Source organism: Coregonus clupeaformis, chromosome 34, assembly GCF_020615455.1.
Source record: "Coregonus clupeaformis isolate EN_2021a chromosome 34, ASM2061545v1, whole genome shotgun sequence".
Classification (NCBI taxonomy): Eukaryota; Metazoa; Chordata; class Actinopteri; order Salmoniformes; family Salmonidae; genus Coregonus; species Coregonus clupeaformis.
Window position 1 is genome coordinate 2,083,683 of NC_059225.1, and position 26,223 is coordinate 2,109,905.

General features: G+C 41.8%; 1 protein-coding gene across 2 annotated transcripts in view; it reads right to left on the reverse strand.

Annotated features, from left to right (window-relative positions):
- cpne3 (copine III) overlaps positions 1-26,223 on the reverse strand; it is a 31,796-nt gene that overhangs the window by 3,179 nt on the left and 2,394 nt on the right. For both annotated transcript variants that reach the window (XM_041861923.2, XM_041861924.2), the window contains exons 2-11: positions 25,561-25,701; positions 25,067-25,246; positions 16,944-17,018; positions 16,787-16,858; positions 16,510-16,590; positions 13,832-13,921; positions 9,100-9,198; positions 8,873-9,019; positions 8,518-8,651; positions 8,032-8,086 (exon numbers count right to left, since the gene is read on the reverse strand). In XM_041861923.2, the coding sequence (XP_041717857.1) occupies positions 8,032-8,086; positions 8,518-8,651; positions 8,873-9,019; positions 9,100-9,198; positions 13,832-13,921; positions 16,510-16,590; positions 16,787-16,858; positions 16,944-17,018; positions 25,067-25,246; positions 25,561-25,692 (1,065 nt within the window). In that variant the 5' untranslated portion in view covers positions 25,693-25,701. The remainder of the gene's footprint in view (positions 1-8,031; positions 8,087-8,517; positions 8,652-8,872; positions 9,020-9,099; positions 9,199-13,831; positions 13,922-16,509; positions 16,591-16,786; positions 16,859-16,943; positions 17,019-25,066; positions 25,247-25,560; positions 25,702-26,223) is intronic.

The following is a 26,223-nucleotide window of genomic DNA, read 5'->3' on the forward strand; positions in this document are numbered from 1 at the left end:
CTTGAAATGACGTGCAGCTTAAAGGCTCCATAAACACTACATAAATGTGTTACATCTATAACCATATGTCATGCTTTATAAAGGGTTCATAAATGTGGCATAACTGTGTGACATATCCAACTATGTCAAATGTGACATAACCCACTATGTATATATGACAAACCTATGCTTTATAAAAAGGTTGCATAAGCACCGCTTAATAAAGGCCATTTATATATATATATATATATATATATATATATATATATATATATATATATATATATATATATATTGAGGCAGTTCTAAATAAAAGTAGCTTTGGATAAGTGTCTGCTAATTTGATATATTATATTTCATTAAAACATTTCTAGGATGGCCCAACCTCTTTCCCTCTTGGGTGCATAGTCAATATTGGACCCGACCACAACTTTCCTCAAAATGCTGTGCTGCAGTATGACACGCACTCTAAAGTCTAAAGTGCAGTCATGCACAGCATGATTTTGTTGATTTAATTTTTCCAGGTTTCAGATTTCCCCATTTTTTTCTGGTTTACCCGTTTTTTCACACTTCTTTAATAGAAAACCCACAAAATTACATGTTCTGTGTTCACAGCAATGCTTAAACCACATCAGGGGATGACTTTTGAGGTCTGGGAAAAATGTTGATAGAGTGTAGTTGCCCTTTAATTCAGTGAGCATGCCCTGCACTGTTGTTTGGTTAGCAGGTTTTCTGTAGTGCAGTAAGCCCACATATGATGTGATTCGGCCACCAATGGAATGGGCGGAGTAAAAGGCCAGCAACACTCCGTATCATTCAGAGCCCCATGAAATGACACCATATATACATTCTACAGACCCTACTGAGTATTCCCTACAATACTTTTACTGCTGCACCGAGAATAGTTCTTGCTCTAAGCCAATATGTATTACATATACAGTGATTCGCATTGGGGGCATTTATTTGACCTTGAAACATGGGTTAAAACCCACATTTAATGCAAATGTCACTTAAATATGAACAAATATGAATCATTGTTAATGTGTAGACAATTATTATCCGGTATACAGGTAAGAATTTATAATTTTGTCAGAAAGCCATTTGTGTCGCTAGTTATAGCCTAACGTTAGCTAGCTAGCTAACATTGAACCTAGTTGGATAGCTTTAGCTACCTGCAGATTCATGCATGGTAGTAACGTTATGAGTTGGGATTAAACAAGACACTCCACTATGCAAGTAAACATTTCACTGTACTGTTTACACCTTCTGTATCCTGTGCATGTGACAAATAAACTTTGATTTTAGTTGATATAGTGTGTGTTTACCAGAGACAGTAATGTGAAGAACAACATGACCTGCACCAAAGTCGAATTAGGATATAACGTTAGGCCAACGAGACAGTGTCCAAGTTCTAAAATTCTCCGGTAGAATGCCCTGCTTTTATTTCATCACACTCACAACCGTAAGATATTTTCTGTAATTAGCTCGACATTAACTTGTAAATAATGATCTTGTTGTGAGTTTATTTTCTGGAACAATGAACACAAATTAGGTAAAGTTAAGACATTGTCAGCTATGATATGGTCATTATTTGAACTGGCTAGCCAGCAAACTTAATGTTAGCTAGCTAACTAATAAGCTAGAATCGAACCAAAACATTGTTTCAAAGGGTGCTTTTAGTTGCCTAGTTTGCTAGATTGACATATACTAAATTCATTTTTAAACGGATGGGTTTATTGATGTTAAAATACACTATGCTATTTTGGACCACCAGGCTGCTGATGTCATGCAGCATGTCGTTTTTGTGTTTATACTTTTTCATAACGACAATAGAATGTTCATGATGTCACTGCGACAACTGTCTACAGACATGTCGATAGACGTAGTATAAACCAGCCTTTTGTCTTGAAATCTTAAAGAGATGGGTGGGGCTGGCTTAAGAGGGTGTGAACGATGCTGAATGTGTGTAGACAAAGAAGAGCTCTCCAGTAGGTGTACCAAAACATTCAATGGCCATTTTCTCAAAAGTGGGTTTACAAGTTTATCAACTTTCAAAGCAGAATTACTTTCCCATTGTTCCTCAACTGTAGTGTATGATATACCATTTTCTAGCTCTGAGTCTCTACTTTTATCCAATGCAAAAAACAATTTAAAATGTTGCTACATCAGACCGAATCGAGCCAGTCGGTCACTTATAGTAAGTACAGCGTCATATGACTAAAATGTAAATGTATATGTTACAAGGCATTTATGTTATAAAATTACCAAATGGGTCTGACTTTTTCCGAAATGGCGCCGGAGAAGATGGCTGCCGTTTTACAGCCCTCTAACCAATTGTACTATTATGTGTGTTTTTCCGCGTTATTTGTAATTTATTTTGTACATAATGTTTCTGCCATCGTCTCTTATAACCAAAAAGAGCTTCTGGATATCAGGACAGCGATTACTCACCTCGTATTGGACAAATAAATTTTCTTCAACGAGGCGGCCGCGAAGGATATCTTACAGACACCCGACAAGGCCCAAATCCCCGTCATTCGCATGAGGAAGAGACGGAGATATCGTGGACGTAGGTCGGGATGCCTTGTAAAGATCCGACGGCGAGCGAGTAAACTGCTGCTCCCATCAATCCTATTAGCCAATCTTCAATCATTGGAAAATAAATTGGATGACCTAAGATTACGGTTATCCTACCAACGGGACATTAAAAACTGTAATATCTTATGTTTCACCGAGTCGTGGCTGAACGACGACATGGATAACATACAGCTAGCGGGCTATACGCTACATCGGCAGGATAGAATGGCTGACACCGGTAAGACAAGGGGTGGCGGTCTGTGTATATTTGTAAACAACAGCTGGTGCACAAAATCAAATACTAAGGAAGTCTCAAGGTTTTGCTCGCCTGAGGTAGAGTATCTTATGATAAGCTGTAGACCACACTATTTACCAAGAGAGTTTTCATTTATATTTTTCATAGCTGTCTATTTACCACCACAAACCAATGCTGGCATTAAGATTGCACTGAATGAGCTGTATAAGGCCATAAGTCAACAGGAAAACGCTCATCCAGAGGCAGCGCTCCTAGTGGCCGGGGACTTTAATGCAGGGAAACTTAAATCCGTTCTACCTAATTTCTACCAGCAAGTTAAATGTGCAACCAGAGGAAGAAAAAAAACTCTAGACCACCTTTACTCCACACACAGAGACGCATACAAAGCTCTCCCTCGCCCTCCATTTGGCAAATCTGACCATAACTCTATCCTCCTGATTCCTGCTTATAAGCAAAAACTAAAGCAGGAAGCACCAGTGACTCGGTTAATAAAAAAGTGGTCAGATGACGCAGATGCTAAGCTACAGGACTGTTTTGCTAGCACAGACTGGAACATGTTCCGGGATTCTTCAGATAGCATTGAGGAGTACACCACATCAGTCACTGGCTTCATCAATAAGTGCATCGATGATGTCGTCCCCACAGTGACCGTACGTACATACCCCAACCAGAAGCCATGGATTACAGGAAACATCCGCACTGAGCTAAAGGGTAGAGCTGCCGCTTTCAAGGAGCGGGACTCTAACCCGGACGCTTATAAGAAATCCCGCTATGCCCTCCGACGAACCATCAAACAGGCAAAGAGTCAATACATGACTAAGATTGAATATTACTACACCGGCTCTGACGCTCGTGGGATGTGGCAGGGCTTGAAAACTATTACAGACTACAAAGGGAAGCACAGCCGCGAGCTTCCCAGTGACACAAGCCTACCAGACGAGCTAAACCACTTCTATGCTCGCTTCGAGGCAAGCAACACTGAAGCATGCATGAGAGCACCAGCTGTTCCGGATGACTATGTGTTCACGCTCTCCGTAGCCGATGTGAGTAAGACTTTTAAGCAGGTCAACATTCACAAGGCCGCAGGGCCAGACGGATTACCAGGACATGTACCCCGAGCACGTGCTGATCAACTTGCAAGTGTCTTCACTGACATTTTCAACATGTCCCTGACTGAGTCTGTAATACCAACATGTTTCAAGCAGACCACCATAGTCCCCGTGCCCAAGGACACTAAGATAACCTGCCTAAATGACTACCGACCCGTAGCACTGACGTCTGTAGCCATGAAGTGCTTTGAAAGGCTGGTCATGGCTCACATCAACACCATTATCCCAGAAACCCTAGACCCACTCCAATTTGCATACCGCTCCAACAGATCCACAGATGATGCAATCTCTATTGCACTCCACACTGCCCTTTCCCACCTGGACAAGAGGAACACCTATGTGAAAATGCTATTCATTGACTACAGCTCAGCATTCAACACCATAGTGCCCTCAAAGCTCATCACTAAGCTAAGGATCCTGGGACTAAACACCTCCCTCTGCAACTGGATCCTGGACTTCCTGGACGGGCCGCCCCAGGTGGTAAGGGGTAGGTAACACCACATCTGCCACACTGATCCTCAACACGGGGGCCCCTCAGGGGTGCGTGCTCAGTCCCCCTCCTGTACTCCCTGTTCACCCATGACTGCATGGCCAGGCACGACTCCAACACCATCATTAAGTTTGCCGACGACACAACAGTGGTAGGCCTGATCACCGACAACGATGAGACAGCCTATAGGGAGGTGGTCAGAGACCTGGCATGTGTGGTGCCAGGATAACAACCTCTCCCTCAACGTGACCAAGACAAAGGAGATGATTGTGGATTACAGGAAAAAGAAGAGGACCGAGCACGCCCCCATTCTCATCGACGGGGCTGTAGTGGAACAGGTTGAGAGCTTCAAGTTCCTTGGTGTCCACATCACCAACGAACTATCATGGTCCAAACACACCAAGACAGTCGTGAAGAAGGCACGACAAAGCCTATTCCCCCTCAGGAGACAAATGATTTGGCATGGGTCCTCAGATCCTCAAAAGATTATACAGCTGCACCATCGAGAGCATCCTGACTGGTTGCATCACCGCCTGGTATGGCAACTGCTTGGCCTCCGACCGCAAGGCACTACAGAGGGTAGTGCGTACGGCCCAGTACATCACTGGGGCCAAGCTTCCTGCCATCCAGGACCTCTATACCAGGCGGTGTCAGAGGAAGGCCCTCAAAATTGTCAAAGACTCCAGCCACCCTAGTCATAGACTGTTCTCTCTGCTACCGCACGGCAAGCGGTACCGGAGTGCCAAGTCTAGGTCCAAAAGACTTCTCAACAGCTTCTACCCCCAAGCCATAAGACTCCTGAACAGCTATTCATGGCTACCCAGACTATTTGCACTGCCCCCCCCCACCCCATCTTTTTACGCTGCTGCTACTCTGTTAATTATTTATGCATAGTCACTTTAACTCTACCCACATGTACATATTACTTCAACTACCTCAACTAGCCGGTGCCCCCGCACATTGACTCTGCACCGGTACCCCCCTGTATATATAGCCTCCCTACTGTTATTTTACTTCTGCTCTTTTTTCTCAACACTTTTTTGTTGTTGTTTTATTTTACTTTTTTATTAAAAATAAATGCACTGTTGGTTAAGGGCTGTAAGTAAGCATTTCACTGTAATGTCTGCACCTGTTGTATTTGGCGCATGTGGCCAATAAAATTTGATTTGATTTAAATTAAGTACAGAGTCATGCGATAGTCTTTATGGATGTGTTATGAATGACCGAAGGCATCTCACTTCAAACTAAGTATTACAGGACACTACATAAAGTGTCAATAAATAGGTTGTTAACATTCTGCTGATTTATGAAGGTTCTCTCATGATCCACAGGTTACTGTAGGGCAAAGCTTGCGTGTGTGTGTGTGTGTGTGTGTGTGTGTGTCAGAACCAAGATGATTTGGCGTAGTCCACCCTGAGACTACCGCATCAGGTATTCCTCTTCTGTTCCCATGGTGGAGACCAGGGCTTGATTACAACCTGTTACAATGGTGGCAACATTTTGTGGCTGATCGTTCAGCGGGGAAGTGGGTGAATGTGTCAAAGACTTGACTGGGCCCAGCACCGCACGGTATGGCTTGTTTTTGTTGTGTGCGTGTTTGTGTACTGAGGAACATGTAACTTGGTTCCAGAAGAAAGACACTTTAAATTTCTTTAGGTTGGGAGCTTTCATCAAGGTAAGTGTTTCTTGGTGTAACGTCGTCTCCAGACTATTACACACACAGCATATATAAGCCTGGGATATCAACCATTCAAAGTTGGCCTTATAATTCTATAGGAGTGACCTTACTGAGTAAAGTATTGTCACCATCACTATTTAACGCAGTCAAAAAGTCATAATTATTGTTAATCCCTGCCTATTTCCACTATTTTTCTTAACATTTTATTTTAAACCTAACACTAACTAATGAAGGCCAAGTTTGATGCGTTGGTCCACCAGACCTTCCGGGCATTTGGGCGGAAGTGTCTGGGAACGAGATTAGGTGTAATGTGACATGACATCACTTTAGAGCGTATGCCATCCTTCAGCACAACATGTCATCCTTTATAAAGAACGTGTTTATATCATATTCGACATAGTGGGTTATGTCACATTTGACATTGATTATGTCAGTTATGCCACATTTATGAACCCTTTATAAAGCATGACATACGGTTATAGATGCTTTGTAACACATTTATGTAGTGCTTATGAAGGCATAATGGCTTTTTGAAGCCTTTATAAGCTGAACGTCATTTAAAGCAGGACCGCGATGTTCACCATCTCAGATACCCAGAACTAAAACCTTGCCTAATAGTGGTGAGAAAGTGGAGCTCCGCGGACCCTTTGTGTCCGGAAGTAATTTAGCCATTCATTGTAGTCATTGCGCTCTGTAGAGTTGCTATTTTTCTTGTGTCAATTAACTTGTGACATTCCTGGATTACTCATTGCATTAATAAAACGTCTGATTTAATCAACAAATACGATAGTCAGTTTAAAAATGGTTAAGGGTACAAGATTGTGAACATATCTGGCTGTGTTGGCAAAATCACTAAATATCCCACTGAGTCAAGCGGGGAGAGGCTGCCAGTTGTCACAGTTCCAAGACCAATCAGAAACGTCCAGCTAACCCTACGCTAATGACACCATTGGATCTCAAAACTGAACTTGGATCTGCGTTAAGTTGCAATGATATCCTTCGCCACTGTCGTTTTACGACGGATATCTCGAACCAGTCATGCCTGTTCAACAAAACAAATAATTTTCAGGTTTCTTTCCAGCGAATTTCTTAGTTACATGGTAGGGTTGGGCAGTATACCGTATATGCCATATACCGGGGTATTTGTAAAAAGCCACGGGATGGTTTTTCAATACCGTCAAAACTATTTATTTGAAGTTTTTCAATACATTTGAATATTTGTAGCTACTTTTTAAGTTAATAACTGCAGTCAACTTGTGCAATACGTTAGGAGATAAAGCAGATTGCGATCTTCATTTCACTGGTCACATTATGAAGCTTACCGTAGTTCCCTAGAACAGTTGAGCCAGTTACGTGTTTGTAAATATCACAACGGGAGAAAGCGGGAGCTGGCGAGTCCATAGCATTATATATATATCTTGCTGCGAATATCTGTTGTGCAGCGCACATGAGGTGATGAAGTTACACTTGTATGCAATTCACTACTAAATGTTTGCCATCAGATATCGTAGAATGGCTTTCTGCCAGAAGTCAAAGAGCTCTGGATGTGATTTTTTCCCTGTGCTTCCTACAAGCGTTTTTATATCCTTCATTCTTCTCCGTGTACACGTGTTGCTCTTCCTTCAGAAAAGCATGCGTCACAACTTTGTTCATTTGCAAAATTTCTCTCATTCACTTTCGCTTGTAAATGTCCACACTCACCAAAAATGACATTCGGTAGCAACTAGCTATGCTTGTATAACTTTATGGATTTGCATGTCATTGCAATGAGTTTGTTAGTTTTCGCTCATTAGCGTTTAGCTAACAGCGCCTATGTGATTTCACTATTAGTTTGTGCTAATTTTATTAGCATTCTGATAGGGCTTTTCTTGCATTTTTATCCTGTTACATGCGTCTGTCCACGAGATATTAAGATGTTCACCATATGAAAATCCATATTTACCTGCCAGGTGGGTGGGATCTGTGCTCCAAAGCCAAAGGCAGGGAACATTTTGTCACTGCAGGGAACATTTCAGTCAGATACTTCCCTATCATTCAGAACAATGATCCAACCACAATGGAAACTAAGAGGCATGGTCATATCATGACACCTTGTCTATGGAAACCACCTCAGTCTAACTAAACAGCTTACTTGCTAACTTTAAATGCATCAGCACATTCCATCTTTAAACATGAATATCAACACACACTCCTCCTAATCATTAACATTCACACATACAACTATTGCCTAAGGTTAACAGAATGCAAAGCCGGATAAATGGTAAAACCAGTATTTTTGCATCCAACAGTTCCAGGGGCAGGCAGTACAAGCAAAAACATACAGCACCATTGAATTTACATGGGGAAAATAAATAATTCAGCATATGAGTTTCCCAGTCACCGCACCATACATAATGTAGTATATAGGGAGTAGTACAGGTCAGATTACCTGTCATAGTCTTGGATCACCATGCCAACGGACCAGATGGCAGACAGGTATTCATTGACCCCCTGTGGACTGATATAGTGGAGAGACTGGGGAGACTTGGGGTCACCGTTTGACCCTGTGAAGTCAATACCCACCTACAGAGGGAGAGGGAGACAGAGACGAGGCTTGTTGTGGTGGCAGTTCAATTCAATGAACTTTATTCAACCCCGAGAATACATTTTAGCTGGCAGGCATAGGATACAAATTGAAATACAATGAATAATAAAACAAACAAGTGTGACGTACAATACAGAAAACTCAGCATGAAAGGTACATTTCTGTGCTAGAGGTCATTTAGAGAGACATCTTTACTCACAGTGAAGTTGATCTGGCAACCGCCCATGATGTAGTCCAGGAAGGTATACTCCTTCACCACCTGACACAGCTTCACACTCACCACACCAGAGTTTTTGTATCCCTTCTTCTTCTGTTGCTTTTTACTGTTGATACATTCAAACTCAGCCTGTGGAGGGTCAGAGGAGCAAGGATGAGAAGCACCACACAGACAGACACATGCAGAGTAACCCTTGCACTCCATCTCACCGGTGAGGTACGCGATGCCTCTTGCAGACGTGTCATGGTGGTCTCAAAGATTCCAATGAGGTCATGAGATCCATCATTGTCATAGTCGTAGCACTCCACCTTAGGACGAGCATAGTCTGAGTTATCAACAGGTTAGCAACAAGCCACAAGATGACTCCTCAAAAGATGTGTGTAACATGAACACACAAACTGTTTCAAACCCCAAACAAACATCGTTCACATCATATTCACTAAGAATCAGACAGAGGGTGAACAAGAAGATCATGCAATGGAAAACACCAAACCAAGACAGCAAACCAAACTCAGAGCAAAGTTCACACCCACTAAGTTAAATAACACTAAGTTAACTAACACTAAGTTAACTAACACTACTGCACAACAAGATGATGCCACGATGACAGAGGAAGCTTCATCATCAATTTCCGCCATGTGTCCAACAAAGACAATATGGATGTCTATGGAAGTGCTGGATCCGTGGCTATCAGTACAGGATGGATACAGCCTACTACAGGGTAAGTGTTTCCCACCCATTCCAGTGTTCCACTACTGACAACTGGCTAGTCACTTCACCCTTCTACTGAAGACACATGAGGTTGGAGTTGGACACACACACCGTGCTGATGACTGTAACTGACCTGGGTTTAAATAAGATTTGTTTCCATATAAATACTTTGTTTGTGCTTGATTGAGCTTGTTTGTGACATTGAAACCAATGAAAGAGTCCTTAAAGTGTAGGCACAGGCAGGCTCAATCACAACCCTCAAAAAAGTACAATTTGAACCCAGGTCCGAGGGTAACTCACATGTCCTCCAGTGTGGGTATCAGTTGTTCCTTAAAAGACTGCATTAGGTGTATTTACAGCTGAAAAATCACCAATTGTCAACATCAATCAATGCCCTCTAATGCTGTACAGACTACGTACAGTAGTAGTCCACTTAGCTAATAGTAGAGAAAGATAACCATTTAAAATCTATTATAAAAACATGAGAGTTAATGCAGTTATTTTTTCCCCGCTCTGTTTAAAACCGTTAACAAGTACGGTCACCTCCAACATTATTGGCACCCTTGATTAAGATGAGCAAAAAATACTATATAAAATAAAAACAAATACTGAGCTATATTGTATGCCCCCCAAAAAGCACCTTTGGCGGCGATTACAGCGGAGTCTTTTTGGGTAAGTCTAAGAGCTTTGCACACATGGATTGTACAATATCTGCCAATTATTCTTTTTTTTTTTTATTATTCAAGCTCTGTCAAGTTGATTGTTGATTATTGCTAGACAGCTATTTTCAAGTCAAGCAAATTTAAGTCAAAACTGCCTGTGCTTAGTTCTATTCCATTTATTTTTATCCTAAAAAACCTTCCTAGTCATTCCACGGAGGGCCGAGTGTCTGCGGGTTTTCGCTCCTCCCTTGTACTTGATTGATGAATTTAGATCACTAATTAGTAAGGAACTCCCTTCAACTGGTTGTCTAGGTCTTAATTGAAAGGAAAACCCAAAAATCAGCAGACACTAGGCCCTCAATGGAATGAGTTTGACCCCCCTGCCTTAGCTAGTCTTTGCCGATGATAAGCATACCCATAACATGATGCAGCCACCACCATGCTTGTGGTTGAATCTGTGCTTGAAATTCACCACTCGATAGAGGGAACTTACAGATAATTGTATATGTGGGGTACAGAGATGGGGAGGTCATTCAAAAATCATGTTAACCACTATTACTGAACACAGAATGAGTCCATGCAACTTATTATGTGACTTAGCACATTTTTACTCCTGAACTTATTTAGGCTTGCAATAACAAAGGGGTTGAATTCTTATTTACTCGAGACATTTTAGCTGTCTAGAAACAAAATTCCACTTTGACATTATGGGGTATTGTGTTTAGATCAGTGACACAAAATCTCAATTTAATCCTTTTTAAATACAGGCTGTAACAACAAAATGTGGAAAAAGTAAAGGGGTGAGAATACTTTCTGAAGGCACTGTAAACCAAACAATGGGTAAAATATTTTTCTTTATAGAAATTGAAATATATCTCATACCTGGAACAGTGGTAAACTTGCTGGAAAAAGATGCATGTACAGTGGGGCAAAAAAGTATTTAGTCAGCCACCAATTGTGCAAGTTCTCCCATTTAAAAAGATGAGAGAGGCCTGTAATTTTCATCATAGGTACACGTCAACTATGACAGACAAAATGAGAATTTTTTTTCCAGAAAATCACATTGTAGGATTTTTAATGAATTTATTTGCAAATTATGGTGGAAAATAAGTATTTGGTCAATAACAAAAGTTTCTCAATACTTTGTTATATACCCTTTGTTGGCAATGACACAGGTCAAACATTTTCTGTAAGTCTTCACAAGGTTTTCACACACTGTTGCTGGTATTTTGGCCCATTCCTCCATGCAGATCTCCTCTAGAGCAGTGATGTTTTGGGGCTGTCGCTGGGCAACACAGACTTTCAACTCCCTCCAAAGATTTTCTATGGGGTTGAGATCTGGAGACTGGCTAGGCCACTCCAGGACCTTGAAATGCTTCTTACGAAGCCACTCCTTCGTTGACCGGGCGGTTTGTTTGGGATCATTGTCATGCTGAAAGACCCAGCCACGTTTCATCTTCAATGCCCTTGCTGATGGAAGGAGGTTTTCACTCAAAATCTCACGATACATGGCCCCATTCATTATTTCCTTTACACGGATCAGTCGTCCTGGTCCCTTTGCAGAAAAACAGCCCCAAAGCATGATGTTTACACCCCCATGCTTCACAGTAGGTATGGTGTTCTTTGGATGCAACTCAGCATTCTTTGTCCTCCAAACACGACGAGTTGAGTTTTTACCAAAAAGTTTCATCTGACCATATGACATTCTCCCAATCCTCTTCTGGATCATCCAAATGCACTCTAGCAAACTTCAGACGGGCCTGGACATGTACTGGCTTAAGCAGGGGGACACGTCTCGCACTGCAGGATTTGAGTCCCTGGCGGCGTAGTGTGTTACTGATGGTAGGCTTTGTTACTTTGGTCCCAGCTCTCTGCAGGTCATTCACTAGGTCCCCCTGTGTAGTTCTGGGATTTTTGCTCACCGTTCGTGTGATCATTTTGACCCCACGGGGTGAGATCTTGCGTGGAGCCCCAGATCGAGGGAGATTATCAGTGGTCTTTTACGTCTTCCATTTCCTAATAATTGCTCCCACAGTTGATTTCTTCAAACCAAGCTGCTTACCTATTGCAGATTCAGTCTTCCCAGCCTGGTGCAGGTCTACAATTTTGTTTCTGGTGTCCTTTGACAGCTCTTTGGTCTTGGCCATAGTGGAGTTTGGAGTGTGACTGTTTGAGGTTGTGGACAGGTGTCTTTTATACTGATAACAAGTTCAAACAGGTGCCATTAATACAGGTAACGAGTGGAGGACAGAGGAGCCTCTTAAAGAAGAAGTTACAGGTCTGTGAGAGCCAGAAATCTTGCTTGTTTGTAGGTGACCAAATACTTATTTTCCACCATAATTTGCAAATAAATTCATTAAAAATCCTACAATGTGATTTTCTGGATTTTTTTTCCTCAATTTGTCTGTCATAGTTGACATGTACCTATGATGAAAATTACAGGCCTCTCTCATCTTTTTAAGTGGGATAACTTGCACAATTGGTGGCTGACTAAATACTTTTTTTCCCCACTGTATATATTGTCCCCAAGCTTAGTGAGGAAGATGGTTCAGGAGGTAAAGGAATATCCAAGGGCCAACGTCGGAGAATTACAGAACTTGGTCATATCTTGGGTCACCAAGTCTCCAAATGTACAATTATAGACGCCACCTTCATGCCAATAGGCTCTTTGGAAGGGTTGCCAGAAAAAAGTCATTTTTTGAGAGCAACCAACAAATGTAAATGCCTGGAGCTACATGGCATTGGCAGTTAGATTGGAACCAGGTGCTATGGTCAGATGAGTCAAAAATTAAGGTCTTTGGCCACGCAAACCAGTGGTGGGTTTGACTTCGAAAGAAGGATGCATATGCAGATAAGAACCTCCTACCTACAGTAAAATATGGTGTTGGATCTTTGATGTTATGGTCAATGGCATCATGAACTCTACCAAGTACCAAGACATTTTAGCCAAAAACCTGGTTGCCTCTGCCAGGAGGCAGAAAATTGTCGGCAAGTGGATTGTCCAGCAAGACAATGACCCAGAGCACACATAAAAATCTACATTTTGTTATGGTCATCTCAGTCTCCGGACTTGAACCCAATTCAAAACCGGTGGTTTGAATTGAAGAGGGCAGTCCATAAGCGCAGACCAAAGGATATCCAGAATCAAGAAAGATTTTATAATGGATGAATGGTTTAAGATCCCTCCCAATGTGTTCTCCAATCTCATAAAACATTACAGAAAAAGGTTCAGTGCCGTTATCCTTGCAACTATCTTTTATAGAAAAAAAAAACTTGTTAAACAAACTCTCTTCTCTACAATATAGCTCAGTATTTGTATTATTTATACAATATTTTTTGCTCTTCTTTTTATCAAGGGTGCCAATAATTGTGGAGGTGACGTATCTTAAGGTTATTACCTGTGTTATTATCATGCAAACCACACACAATTCCAGGAAGGGTGTTACATCAAAACATTCCCCAAATCAAATACAAAATATCTGGAATATTTCAGTGTCTGTGCAGTGCGAGAGTTGCTGATGTGTAAGGTGGTTAGTACTGGAACACGTGTGGTTGTGTGTCTGCATACCTTTATAGGTTTGTCCATGTCTGCTCCACACAGAGACTGCAGGGGGATTCTGAAGGGTTTCCATGTTGGGTTCAGGTTGTTCTTCACCACCTTATGCAGGGCACAGGGACAAATATACAGTCGTGATCAAAAGGTTTGAGAATGGCAATTTGCATATACTCCAGAATGTTATGAAGAGTGATCAGATGAATTGCAATTAATTGCAAAGTCCCTCTTTGCCATGAAAATGAACTTAATCCCCAAAAAACATTTCCACTGCATTTCAGCCCTGCCACAAAAGGACCAGCTGACATCATGTCAGTGATTCTCTCGTTAACACAGGTGAGAGTGTTGACGAGGACAAGGCTGGAGATCACTCTGTCATGCTGATTGAGTTAGAATAACAGACTGGAAGCTTTAAAAAGGAGGGTGGTGCTTGAAATCATTGTTCTTCCTCTGTTAACCATGGTTACCTGCAAGGAAACACGTGCCGTCATCATTGCTTTGCACAAAAAAGGCTTCACAGGCAAGGATATTGCTGCTAGTAAGATTGCACCTAAATCAACCATTTATCGAATCATCAAGAACTTCAAGGGGTAAAGTCATTTTCTCTTTCCGATTGTTTGGGGCATCCGGAAAACACCTTGTCCGGAGAAGACAAGGTGAGCGCTACAATCAGTCCTGTGTCATGCCAACAGTAAAGCATCCTGAGACCATTCATGTGTGGGGTTGCTTCTCAGCCAAGGGAGTGGGCTCACTCACAATTTTGCCTAAGAACACAGCCATGAATAAAGAATGGTACCAACACATCTTCCGAGAGCAATTTCTCCCAACAATCCAAGAACAGTTTGGTGACGAACAATGCCTTTTCCAGCATGATGGAGCACCTTGCCATAAGGCAAAAGTGATAACTAAGTGGCTCGGGGAACAAAACATCGACATTTTGGGTCCATGCCCAAGAAACTTCCCAGACCTTAATCCCATTGAGAACGTGTGGTCAATCCTCAAGAGGCGGGTGGACAAACAAAAACCCACAAATTCTGACAAACTCCAAGCATTGATTATGCAAGAATGGGCTGCCATCAGTCAGGATGTGGCCCAGAAGTTAATTGACAACATGCCAGGGCGGATTGCAGAGGTCTTGAAAAAGAAGGGTCAACACTGCAAATATTGACTCTTTGCATAAACTTAATGTAATTGTCAATAAAAGCCTTTGACACTTATGGAATGCTTGTAATTATACTTCAGTATACCATAGGAACATCTGACAAAAATATCTAAAAACACTGAAGCAGCAAACTTTGTGCAGACCAATACTTGTGTCATTCTCAAAACTTTTGACCATGACTGTAGTAACCATTATCTGAATCGCATTACCACTAACCACACTCTGTACCACAACACCAGTGTCTGGACACAGTACACGAGCAGACACTCATTAGCTACATTGCATTTGGTTCAATCACATTATAGGCATCTGGGCCAAGAATAGGAGGAGAGTAATGAGTTTCTAGACAAAAGGAGAATTTAATTAATTAATTAATTAGCCATTTAGCTGACGCATTTATCTAAAGCGACTTACAGTCATGCGTGCATACATTTTTTGTGTATGGGTGGTCCCGGGGATCGAACCCACTACCTTGACGTTACAAGCGCCGTGCTCTACCAGCTGAGCTACAGAGGACCACACAAAAAATGTATGCACGCATGACTAAACAATGCAAATGTTATGCACTGACTCCAGTGTGAGTCAGGGAACAGTGCACAATAGTGATGGTCATTTGAAGTTATTTCACTAATAGAATAATATCATGAAGTCAAAAAAAATAAAATGCTCTACTCTTGACCAATCAGAATGAGGCAAAATGCCACAACAGCAGACAGTGCGTAGTTGTTTTCAGGGTGCTAGCTCGGTAGTTTTTGGCTAACGGTAGCCTCGGCTAACAGCAACTGCGAAAGAAGCCTGATGTTAGCCATCAAAGAAGTGATTGTTTAAAAAAGGTTTTCTGTTGAGTGTTCTGCTTTGATCTGTGTCAGGTCTTGTGGACCCTCCGTTGGAGCGCATGAAGGCTAATCCCTGAAGAGGGGAAAATAGCATACCGTTGGAGGGCTAAATGCGCTATGATAGTAAAATGCCTTTTCATGTAAAACATAATTAGCTTGAAAATAAAACAACTGTGCGTCCTCAGAACTGTAGGCTACATGTATAGTGTGCAACTGTAAACAAATGTACTGTCAAAGCCATGATGTCTGAAGCAGTAGCTCAATGCAGCATACATAAACACTACCTTCTTACATTTGTTGTTTTATTAAATTATGCATTTCAAATGTCATATCCTTGTGTGTAACAATGTCACATGGACAATTTAATTTAGACAAAACGTTTTCATTGTTAAAATAGGCCTAATTGTCCTAATGTCTGTTAGGATATCCGGATATTCGATTAACCGTGCCCATCTCTAGTGTGCAACAGGATATTACATAGTCTATGGGTATTGCATGCACATTTCACACAAACAATTAAAAACTTCCTCTTTAACATTCACAAAATGCAAAATAAGACCAGGAGTACAGTATTTGATGCATAACTGGATGGAAGTTGTATATATAGTTGTAAAACCAATTAAAAAGTCTCAGTTGAAATGGGCCGTATGAGAGTGTGTTGTACTCCATAGAAATATGTCTATGTTGCACTTTACCTCTGTTCTATGAGCCAGCTGCCATCCAGTCTCTGTCTGCTTGTAGAACTCCAGGTAAGGATCCGACTTCCCAAAGAAATCCTGGAAACAGCCATAAAAAAAAAGTCAAAACATTATAAGTCAAACAGTCACACAGACACAAGCAACTAGGCTAACTATTGTGTGCTTCATTTCTCTCAATTGTTGGCTTTACAGAGCAGCAAGTATCACTTCAAGAGATACGTTGCTCATGGGATGACCCGTGTTTGGAGCACATTCTTCAATATTGTATCGATACCTTGTTGTCCAGTTTCCTTGCTTCAGCCTCAAAATTCACCACCCGGTTGTCTTTTATTTCTTCAGCACTTATCTACAAAGAAAATTAATAAGTAAAAAAACAGACAACAACAAACATAACAGATGAAAAACAACAAACATCTCTGTAAGTGACTCACTGTAATGGTCCCTTTTCCTGCAGGCCTGTTGTTCTTCAACACAAGTGGTCTAGTATGCTTTCTACTAGACACCACCTGGAAAATATAATTTGACACATAAGAAACACTTATAATGTAAATGGCTACTTAAGCAATAAGGCCCGAGGGGGTGTGGTACATTGGCCAATATACTACGACTAAGGGCTGTTCTTATGCACAACGCGAAATGGAGTGCCTGGATACAGCACTTAGCCATGGTATATTGGCCATATACCACAAACCCCTGAGCTGCCTTATTGCTATTATAAACTGGTACCCGGTTTATAAAATGGATTACAAACCAGGTAGTTTGGATCCTGGATGCTGATTGGCTGAAACAGCAATCAGCTGTGTGTATATCAGACAATATACCACAGGTATGATGCAGAAATACTTGTTTACGGTTCTATTTATGTTGGGTTTGTGGCCAATATACCACGGCTGAAGGCTGTATCCAGGCACTCCGCTTTACATCGTGTACAGTGCCTATCATAAGTATTCACTCTCCTTAGATTTCTTCACATTTTATTGTTACAAAGTGGGAATAACCAGTTAAATGTAACAAAATATAATCGAAAATGTAATCTACGTAATCCCTAAAAGTAATTATTTATCATGAGAGGACCATAAACAATAACTAGTAATGCTGCATCCTCAAAGAAAATGTTAAAATCTCACCTTTCTGGTAAAAACAGTTATAGATTGCTGAGGTGTAGTCACTTTTGAGGACACAAGCTCAAGTACACAGTACAAATTAGAAAATATGAAATATTTTATATGATGCATTTCCTATTCAACAAAACTGTATGAATAAAGGCTTGAAATGACATGTGCTTTCTAAATATAGCATAATCAAATTATAAAATGACTAACTATAAGATTTCACCTTCCTTATAACTGTAAAATACATGTGTGTATGTTTAGTGTTAGAGAAAACATTTGCATATTTTCTAAAGGTCGCTCATGATCAAAATGTTTGCCCCCAACACTGAACGTCTCACAGAGCTCTAGATTGGCTTCCTGAACTCACTAGGAACTCACCTTTCATCTTATATTAATATTGTTCGTCTATGACAAACAGAAAGTGTTTGTTTAAAATCTATTAATTATTTTAGATTAATGGCTATAAATCGATCTCTGAATACTACCGTGACGAAACCACTCTCTCCTGCTGCGCTACGATGTAACGATTGCAGGCATGTGTAGTCCCCTGTAGCTCAGTTGGTAGAGCATGGCGCTTGCAACGCCAGGGTTGTGGGTTCGTTTCCAACGGGGGGCCAGTATGAAAATGTATGCACTCACTAACTGTAAGTCGCTCTGGATGAGAGCGTCTGCTAAATGACAAAAAATGTGTCAGTGGCTGAAATGGTAGGAGGAACATCCCAGCTTCAAGTGGTTTCAGATTTCACATCCTACTTCACAGGCTCTGAAAAAATACTACTGTGACCGTGGGAACCAGGGCCATCGCTCAATGCAAGCCATTTCGATCTATGGTGTCCACAAATCGATTTAAGCGAAAATGTCAGTCAGAACCGGTACCAGAATCATGCAGGTCCCCTAACCAGGGGACCTTACATCTAAGAGGTTTTAAAATGGATGCGTCATTTGTCAGCGATGTACAGAAAATACTCTGTCAAAGTGGAATTTATGAAAAATAAAACAATTATATCTTGATTAGATAAGCATTCTTGGTTAAGTCTCTTAAGAGCTTTGCACACCTGGATTGTACAATATTTGCCCATTATTCTTTTCAAAATTCTTCAAGCTCTGTCAAGGTGTTGGGGATCATGGCTGGACAGCAATTTTCAAGTATTGCCATATATTTTCAAGCATATTTAAGTCAAAACTGTAACTCGGCCACTCACGAAGATTCACTGTCTTCTTGGTAAGCAACTCCAAAGTATATTTGGCATTGTGTTGTAGGTTATTGACTGGCTGAAAGGGGAATTCCTCTCCCAGTGTCTTGTGTAAAGCAGACTGAAGCAGGTATGTGTCTTGGATTTTGCCTGTGCTTAGCTCCATCCAGTTTCTTTTTAGGCCATGGCTGTGGATCCAGAGCTTCCGAAGATTCTGCAAATGTGTATTCTATACTTTACGCGCAGAGAACAGGCTATTCAGGCGAATGCTGCTCGTTTAATAAAGTTAGATCAAGCTGAATCAATGTCTGTAAGATCTCACATAATGATCACAGTATTCTACATAACAGAACCGACTATATAATAGCATAGTATAACGTTACTGTAAGACAAAATCACCACTGCATTCAATCGCAAATGATAATTCTTCAAGTTTTACCCATTGTAAATCAACCATTTGATCAGTATCATGGGGATATGCACTTAGATCTTGAGTTACAGTGTTGTCGTAGTAGCCTTCAGTGTTGTTTTGAATGATGTTCAGTCGTGGTCAAAAGTTTTGAGAATGACACAAATACTAATTTTCACAAAGTCTGCTGCCTCAGTTTTGATGATGGCAATTTGCATATACTCCAGAATGTCATGAAGAGTGATCAGATTAATTGCAAAGTCCCTCGTTTCCATGAAAATGAATTTAAATCCCCCAAAAACATTTCCACTGCATTTCAGCCCTGCCACAAAAGGACCAGCTGACATCATTTTACATTTTACATTTTAGTCATTTAGCAGACGCTCTTATCCAGAGCGACTTACAGTTAGTGAATACATTATTTATTTTTTTTATACTGGCCCCCCATGGGAAACGAACCCACAACCCTGGCGTTGCAAACGCCATGCTCTATCAACTGAGCTACATCCCTGCCGGCCATTCCCTCCCCTACCCTGGACGACGCTGGGCCAATTGTGCGCCGCCCATGAGTCTCCCGGTCGCGGCCGGCTGCGACAGAGCCTGGATTCGAACCAGGATCTCTAGTAGCACAGTTAGCACTGCGATGCAGTGCCTTAGACCACTGCGCCACTCAGGAGCATGTCAGTGATTCTCTCGTTAACACAGGTGAGAGAGAGTGTTGATGAGGACAAGGCTGGAGATCACTCTGTCATGCTGATTGAGTTAGAATAACAGACTGGAAGCTTTAAAAAGGAGGGTGGTGCTTGAATTCATTGTTCTTCCTCTGTTAACCATGGTTACCTGCAAGGAAACGTGCCGTCATCATTGCTTTGCACAAAAAGGGCTTCAAGGCAAGGATATTGCTGCTAGTAAGATTGCACCTAAATCAACCATTTATCGGATCATCAACAACTTCAAGGAGAGAGGTTCAATTGTTGTGAAGAAGGCTTCAGGGCGCCCAAGAAAGTCCAGCAAGCGCCAGGATCGTCTCCTAACGTTGATTCAGCTGCGGGATCGGGGCACCACTAGTGCAGAGCTTGCTCAGGAACGGCAGCAGGCAGGTGTGAGTGCATCTGCACACACAGTGAGGCTAATACTTTTTGGAGGATGGCCTGGTGTCAAGAAGGGCAGCAAAGAAGCCACTTCTCTCCAGGAAAAGAGTCAGGGACAGACTGATATTCTGCAAAAGGTACAGGGATTGGACTGCTGAGGACTGGGGTAGTCATTTTCTCTGATGAATCCCCTTTCCGATTGTTTGGGGCAGTAAAGCATCCTGAGACCATTCATGTGTGGGGTTGCTTCTCAGCCAAGGGAGTGGGCTCACTCACAATTTTGCCTAAGAACACAGCGAGTAAAGAATGGTACAAACACATCCTCCGAGTGCAACTTCTTCCAACCATCCAAGAACAGTTTGGTGATGAAGAATGCCTTTTCCAGCATGATGGAGCACCTTGCCATTAGGCAAAAGTGATAACTAAGTGGCTTGTGGAACAAAACATCGACATTTTGGGTCCATGGCCAGGAAACTCCCCAGACCTTAATCCCATTGAGAACTTTGATTACGCAAGAATTGGCTGCCATCAGTCAGGATGTGGCCCAGAAGTTAATTGACAGCATGCCAGGGCGGATTGCAGAGGTCTTGAAAAAGAAGGGTCAACACTGCAAATATTGACTCTTTGCATAAACTTAATGTAATTGTCAATAAAAGCCTTTGACACTTATGGAATGCTTGTAATTATACTTCAGTATACCATAGGAACATTGACAAAAATATCTAAAAACACTGAAGCAGCAAACTTTGTGAAGACCAATATATGTGTCATTCTCAAAACTTTTGACCACGACTGTACAGTGAGCAGATTTTAAAGCATTTTACCTAGTGGCGCACGCTGTTGAGTTTTGGCCACACAAGAAAAAAAACTGGTGGTGGTGTTTTTGTCTTAAAGTAACGTTATACTATTATATTCGGTTCTGTTATGTAGAATACTGTGATCATTATGTGATCTTGCAGACATTGATTCAGCTTGATCTAATTTTGATCTAACTTCCCCTGTAGCCTGTTCTCTGCCTGTAAAGTAGAGAATATACAATCAGTTAGGAAAGCAAAGGCTAGCTTTTTCAAACAGAAATGTGCTTCCTGTAGCACTAACTCCAAAAAGTTTTGGGACACTGTAAAGTCCTGTAAACTCCTCCCAGCTGCCCACTGCACTGAGGCTAGGAAACACTGTCACCACCGATAAATCTACGATAATCGAGAATTTCAACAAGCATTTTGCTACGGCTGGCCATGCTTTCCACCCGACTACCCCTACCCCGGCCACCAGCTCTGCACCCTCTGCTGCAACTTGCCCATGCCCCCCCGCTTCTCCTTCACCCAAACTCAAACAGCTGATGTTCTGAAAGAGCTGCAAAATCTGGACCCCTACAAATCATCTGGGCTAGACAATCTGGACCCTTTCTTATCTAAAATTAGCCGCCGAAATTGTCGCAACCCCTATTACTAGCCTGTTCAACCTCTCTTTCGTAGAGATTGAAAAGCTGCCGCAGTCATCCCCCTCTTCAAAGGGGGTGACACTCTAGATCCAAACTGTTACAGACCTATATCCATCCTTCCCTGCCTTTCGAAAGTATTTGAAAGCCAAGTTAACAAACAGATCACCGACGATTTCGAATCCCACCGTACCTTCTCCGCTATGCAATCTGGTTTCCGAGCTGGTCATGGGTGCACCTCAGCCACGCTCAAAGTCCTAAACGATATTATAACCGCGATCGATAAAAGACAGTACTGTGCAGCCGTCTTCATCAACCTGGCTAAGGCTTTCGACTCTGTCAATCACCGCATTCTTATTGGCAGACTAAATACCCTTGGTTTCTCAAATGACTGCCTCGCCTGGTTCACCAACTACTTCTCAGATAGAGTTCAATGTGTCAAATCGGAGGGCCTGTTGTCTGGACCTCTGGCAGTCTATGGGGGTGCCACAGGGTTCAATTCTCGGGCCGACTCTATTCTCTGTGTATATCATTGATGTCGCTCTTGCTGCTGGTGACTCTCAGATCCACCTCTACGCAGACGACACCATTTTGTATACATCTGGCCCTTCATTGGACACTGTGTTAACAAACCTCCAAACGAGCTTCAATGCCATTCAACACTCATTCAGTAGCCTCCAACTGCTCTTAAACATTAGTAAAACTAAATGCATGCTCTTCAATCGAACGCTGCTTGCTCCCGCCTGCCCGAATAGAATCACTACTCTCGGCGGGTCTGACTTAGAATATGTGGACAACTACAAATACCTAGGTGTCTGTTAAATCTAGAATCGGCTTCCTATTTCGCAACAAAGCCTCCTTCACTCATGCTGCCAAACACGCCCTCGTAAAACGGACTATCCTACCGATCCTTGACTTCGGCGATGTAATTTACAAAATAGCCTCCAACACTCTACTCAGCAAATTGGATGTAGTCTATCACAGTGCCATCCGTTTTGTCATCAAAGCCCCATATACTACCCACCATTGTGACCTGTACGCTCTCGTTGGCTGGCCCTCACTACATATTCGTCGCCAAACCCACTGGCTCCAGGTCATCTATAAATCACTGCTAGGCAATTCCCCGCCTTATCTTAGCTCATTGGTCACCATAGCAACATCCACCCGTAGTATGCGCTCCAGCAGGTATATCTCACTGGTCATCCCCAAAGCCAACACCTCCTTTGGCCGCCATTCCTTCCAGTTCTCTGCTGCCAATGACTGGAACGAACTGCAAAAATCTCTGAAGCTGGAGACTTATCTCCCTCACCAACTTTAAGCGTCAGTTGTCAGAGCAGGTTACCGATCACTGCACCTGTACACAGCCCATCTGTAATTAGCCCACCCAACTACCTCATCCCCATATTGTTATTTATTCTGCTCATTTGCACCCCAGTATCTCTATTTGCACATCATCTTCTGCACATCTATCACTCCAGTGTTTATACTACATTGTAATTATTTTGCCCTATGGCCTATTTATTGCCTTACCTCCATAACTTACTACATTTGGACACACTGTGTCTATTGTGTTATTGACTGTACGTTTTGTTTATCCCATATGTAACTCTGTGTTGTTGTTTTTAATCGCACTGCTTTGCTTTATCTTGGCCAGGTCGCAGTTGTAAATGAGAACTTGTTCTCAACTGGCTTACCTGGTTAAATAAAGGTGAAATAAAAAAAATAGGCTAAAGTTTATTTTGCAGTATTAGTCTAGTGCCTTGTGTCATACAGGATGCATGTTTTTAAATATGTTTTATTCTGTAGATTTTCGGTCATTATTGTGGAATCAATACAATGTTGTTGATCCATCCTCAGTTTTCCCCCATCACAGCCAATGAACGCTTGTAGCTGTTGTAGTTGAATCTGTACTTGAAATACTTGACTGAGGGACTATTTGTTGTATGTATGGGGAACAGATGAAGGGGTAGTCATTCAAAAATCATGTAAACCTCTATTATTTCACACAGAGTCCATGTAACTTGTGGTTTGTTAAGCCACATTTTACTCCTGAACTAATTTAGGCTTGCCTAAAGAAAGGGGGTGAATACTTATGCAACAACTATATTTTAGTTATTATATTTTTATTAATGAGTAAACATTCGTAGTGGGGGGGGGGTGAATACCACACTGCCTCGGGCCTTATTGCCTAAATTGACACAGATGCATGTGAGACAGACAAAGTCCATACAGAACATAGCCTGAACAAACAGTCAAAAGAAACCTTTGGTGTCAAGTCACAGATAGCACAGCCACTGCACATCTATATAGGGGTTGTATGCACTGTGCACGATGCTAACTCTCTACATGAGTGACAGTGAGACACTGACCGGATTCACCAAAACAGAGACTACTGCAACGGAGGGTCTAATCCTGCATGATGATTGGTTAAAACCGCAATCCAGCCGGTGTCTATTCCACAAGCAACCACCGGCTAAAACTATGATGTTGAAATGCCTATTTACCCTGTTCCAACTCACTGCGCAAACCACTGTCTCATCAGCCCAGCCAGACAATTTATAAACTTGATCTCCACTGTAAAAAGCATCTAGACATAATCTCCCATTTCTTTTAGACTAGCAATTGATTTTCAATAGCTGAGATTTGTATAAAACTTGTGGTCTGTCTCTCTGACATTTGAAACAGCTGTCCCATAGTAATGATGGTGTAGGAGTCGGGACGAGACAAGACAAGACAGGCAGCTTTTCTCAAACAGTCAAAATCATGAATCAGCATTATTTCTATGGACATATACAAATAAATGTCTCTAGAAAACAGCTTAAACAAATGCAAATGCACCTACTTTGCTGTTATTCTGGCTGCACTGTTTGACGTGACTGTAAGTTAGCCGTAGTTGGCTAGCTAGCAAGCAAGGGATAAGAATGTTGCCAGCCAGTATGGCAATAGAACATTTAGAACGAACGACTGGGTCGGGTCCATAGATACAGAACAAAAAGACTTAACGACTGGGTCACGTCTCTGGCAACTGAACCGACAGAACAAACGACCAGCCAGCTTGGGTAGCAACCCTAGATTTCTGTCAGGACTATATCTCGTGGAAGGATGAAATAGTATGAATAAATTAATCAAAATAAAAAAAGTTGAACTAAAATATGTTAATCATTATTTGAATATGTTGGTAACCCGTTGTATAAAAGTGATGCCCTCGAAGCTGGTGTTTGGCCTAACAACACCCGTGCCAATATATCCTCCAAACACTGGCTTCTCTGGCATTATCACTTAAGTGAGGAGGGGAAAGAAAAAGATCTCACCTGGCCCAAGGTACACTCCAGCTCCCCCAGGAAATCATCATCGCTTAGGTCAACAGTTTTATTGTCAATGTCGTAAATTCCAAACTTCAGCTTTTGCACTATTTCAAAGTAGTAATCGATGATGAACTTCTTGGCAAACTTTGGGGCAAGGCAATTCTGTACCTTCTCTGTGCGGCCCACCTACAAACACAACATTTCAGCCTGTTAGTAATCAAATCATAAACATTCTCACACCCTCCTGAAACTAATTAACAACATCAGGTGATACTGAATTGGCCCAACATTTCAGATTCTTCCTGGAAACAGGTAATGCTCGCTTTAGCCATTCTACAATGCTGAGATGCTTTTCCAAACAGCGAAGCGGAATACTGATGATTCAAGTTAATCAATTATGCATGATGATGGCTTTGGGGAGAAATCAATTTTTAGCCTTGTTGGGTTAACATTTAACAATGTCACAGTGTTTCTTGGGCAAACAAGAATCTGTGACTGACCTCGTACCACTGTGACCCAGTAGTGTTCATGAGAAGAATACACAGAGGGTCAGACTTGGAGCCAATGTCCTTGTCCAGAAGATTCTCACAGGAGACAGTCAGCTCCACCTTTGTCACACACTGTGTCGCCATTGGACCCACCTGTAACACAGACAGATGAACAGACACACACATTAGCTGTGAAGAGACAGATGATGTCCCTAGGCAAAATTAAACATTTTCTGTGAGCTACTGTAAATACAAGCATCCAAATACAGTTCAAGTCAGAAGTTTACATACACCTTAGCCAAATACATTTAAACTCAGTTTTTCACAATTCCTGACATTTAATCCTAGTAAAAATTCCCTGTCTTAGGTCAGTTAGGATCACCACTTTATTTTAAAGAATGTGAAATGTCAGAATAATAGTAGAGTGAATGAATTATTTCAGCTTTTATTTCTTATTGCCTTTAAATTGTTTAACTTGCGTCTAACGTTTCGGGTAGCCTTCCACAAGCTTCCCACAATAAGTTGGGTGAATTTTAGCCCATTCCTCTTGACAGAGCTGGTGTAACTGAGTCAGGTTTGTATGCCTCCTTGCTCGCACACGCTTTTTCAGTTCTGCCCACACATTTTCTATAGGATTGAGGTCAGGGCTTCGTGATGGCCACTCCAATACCTTGA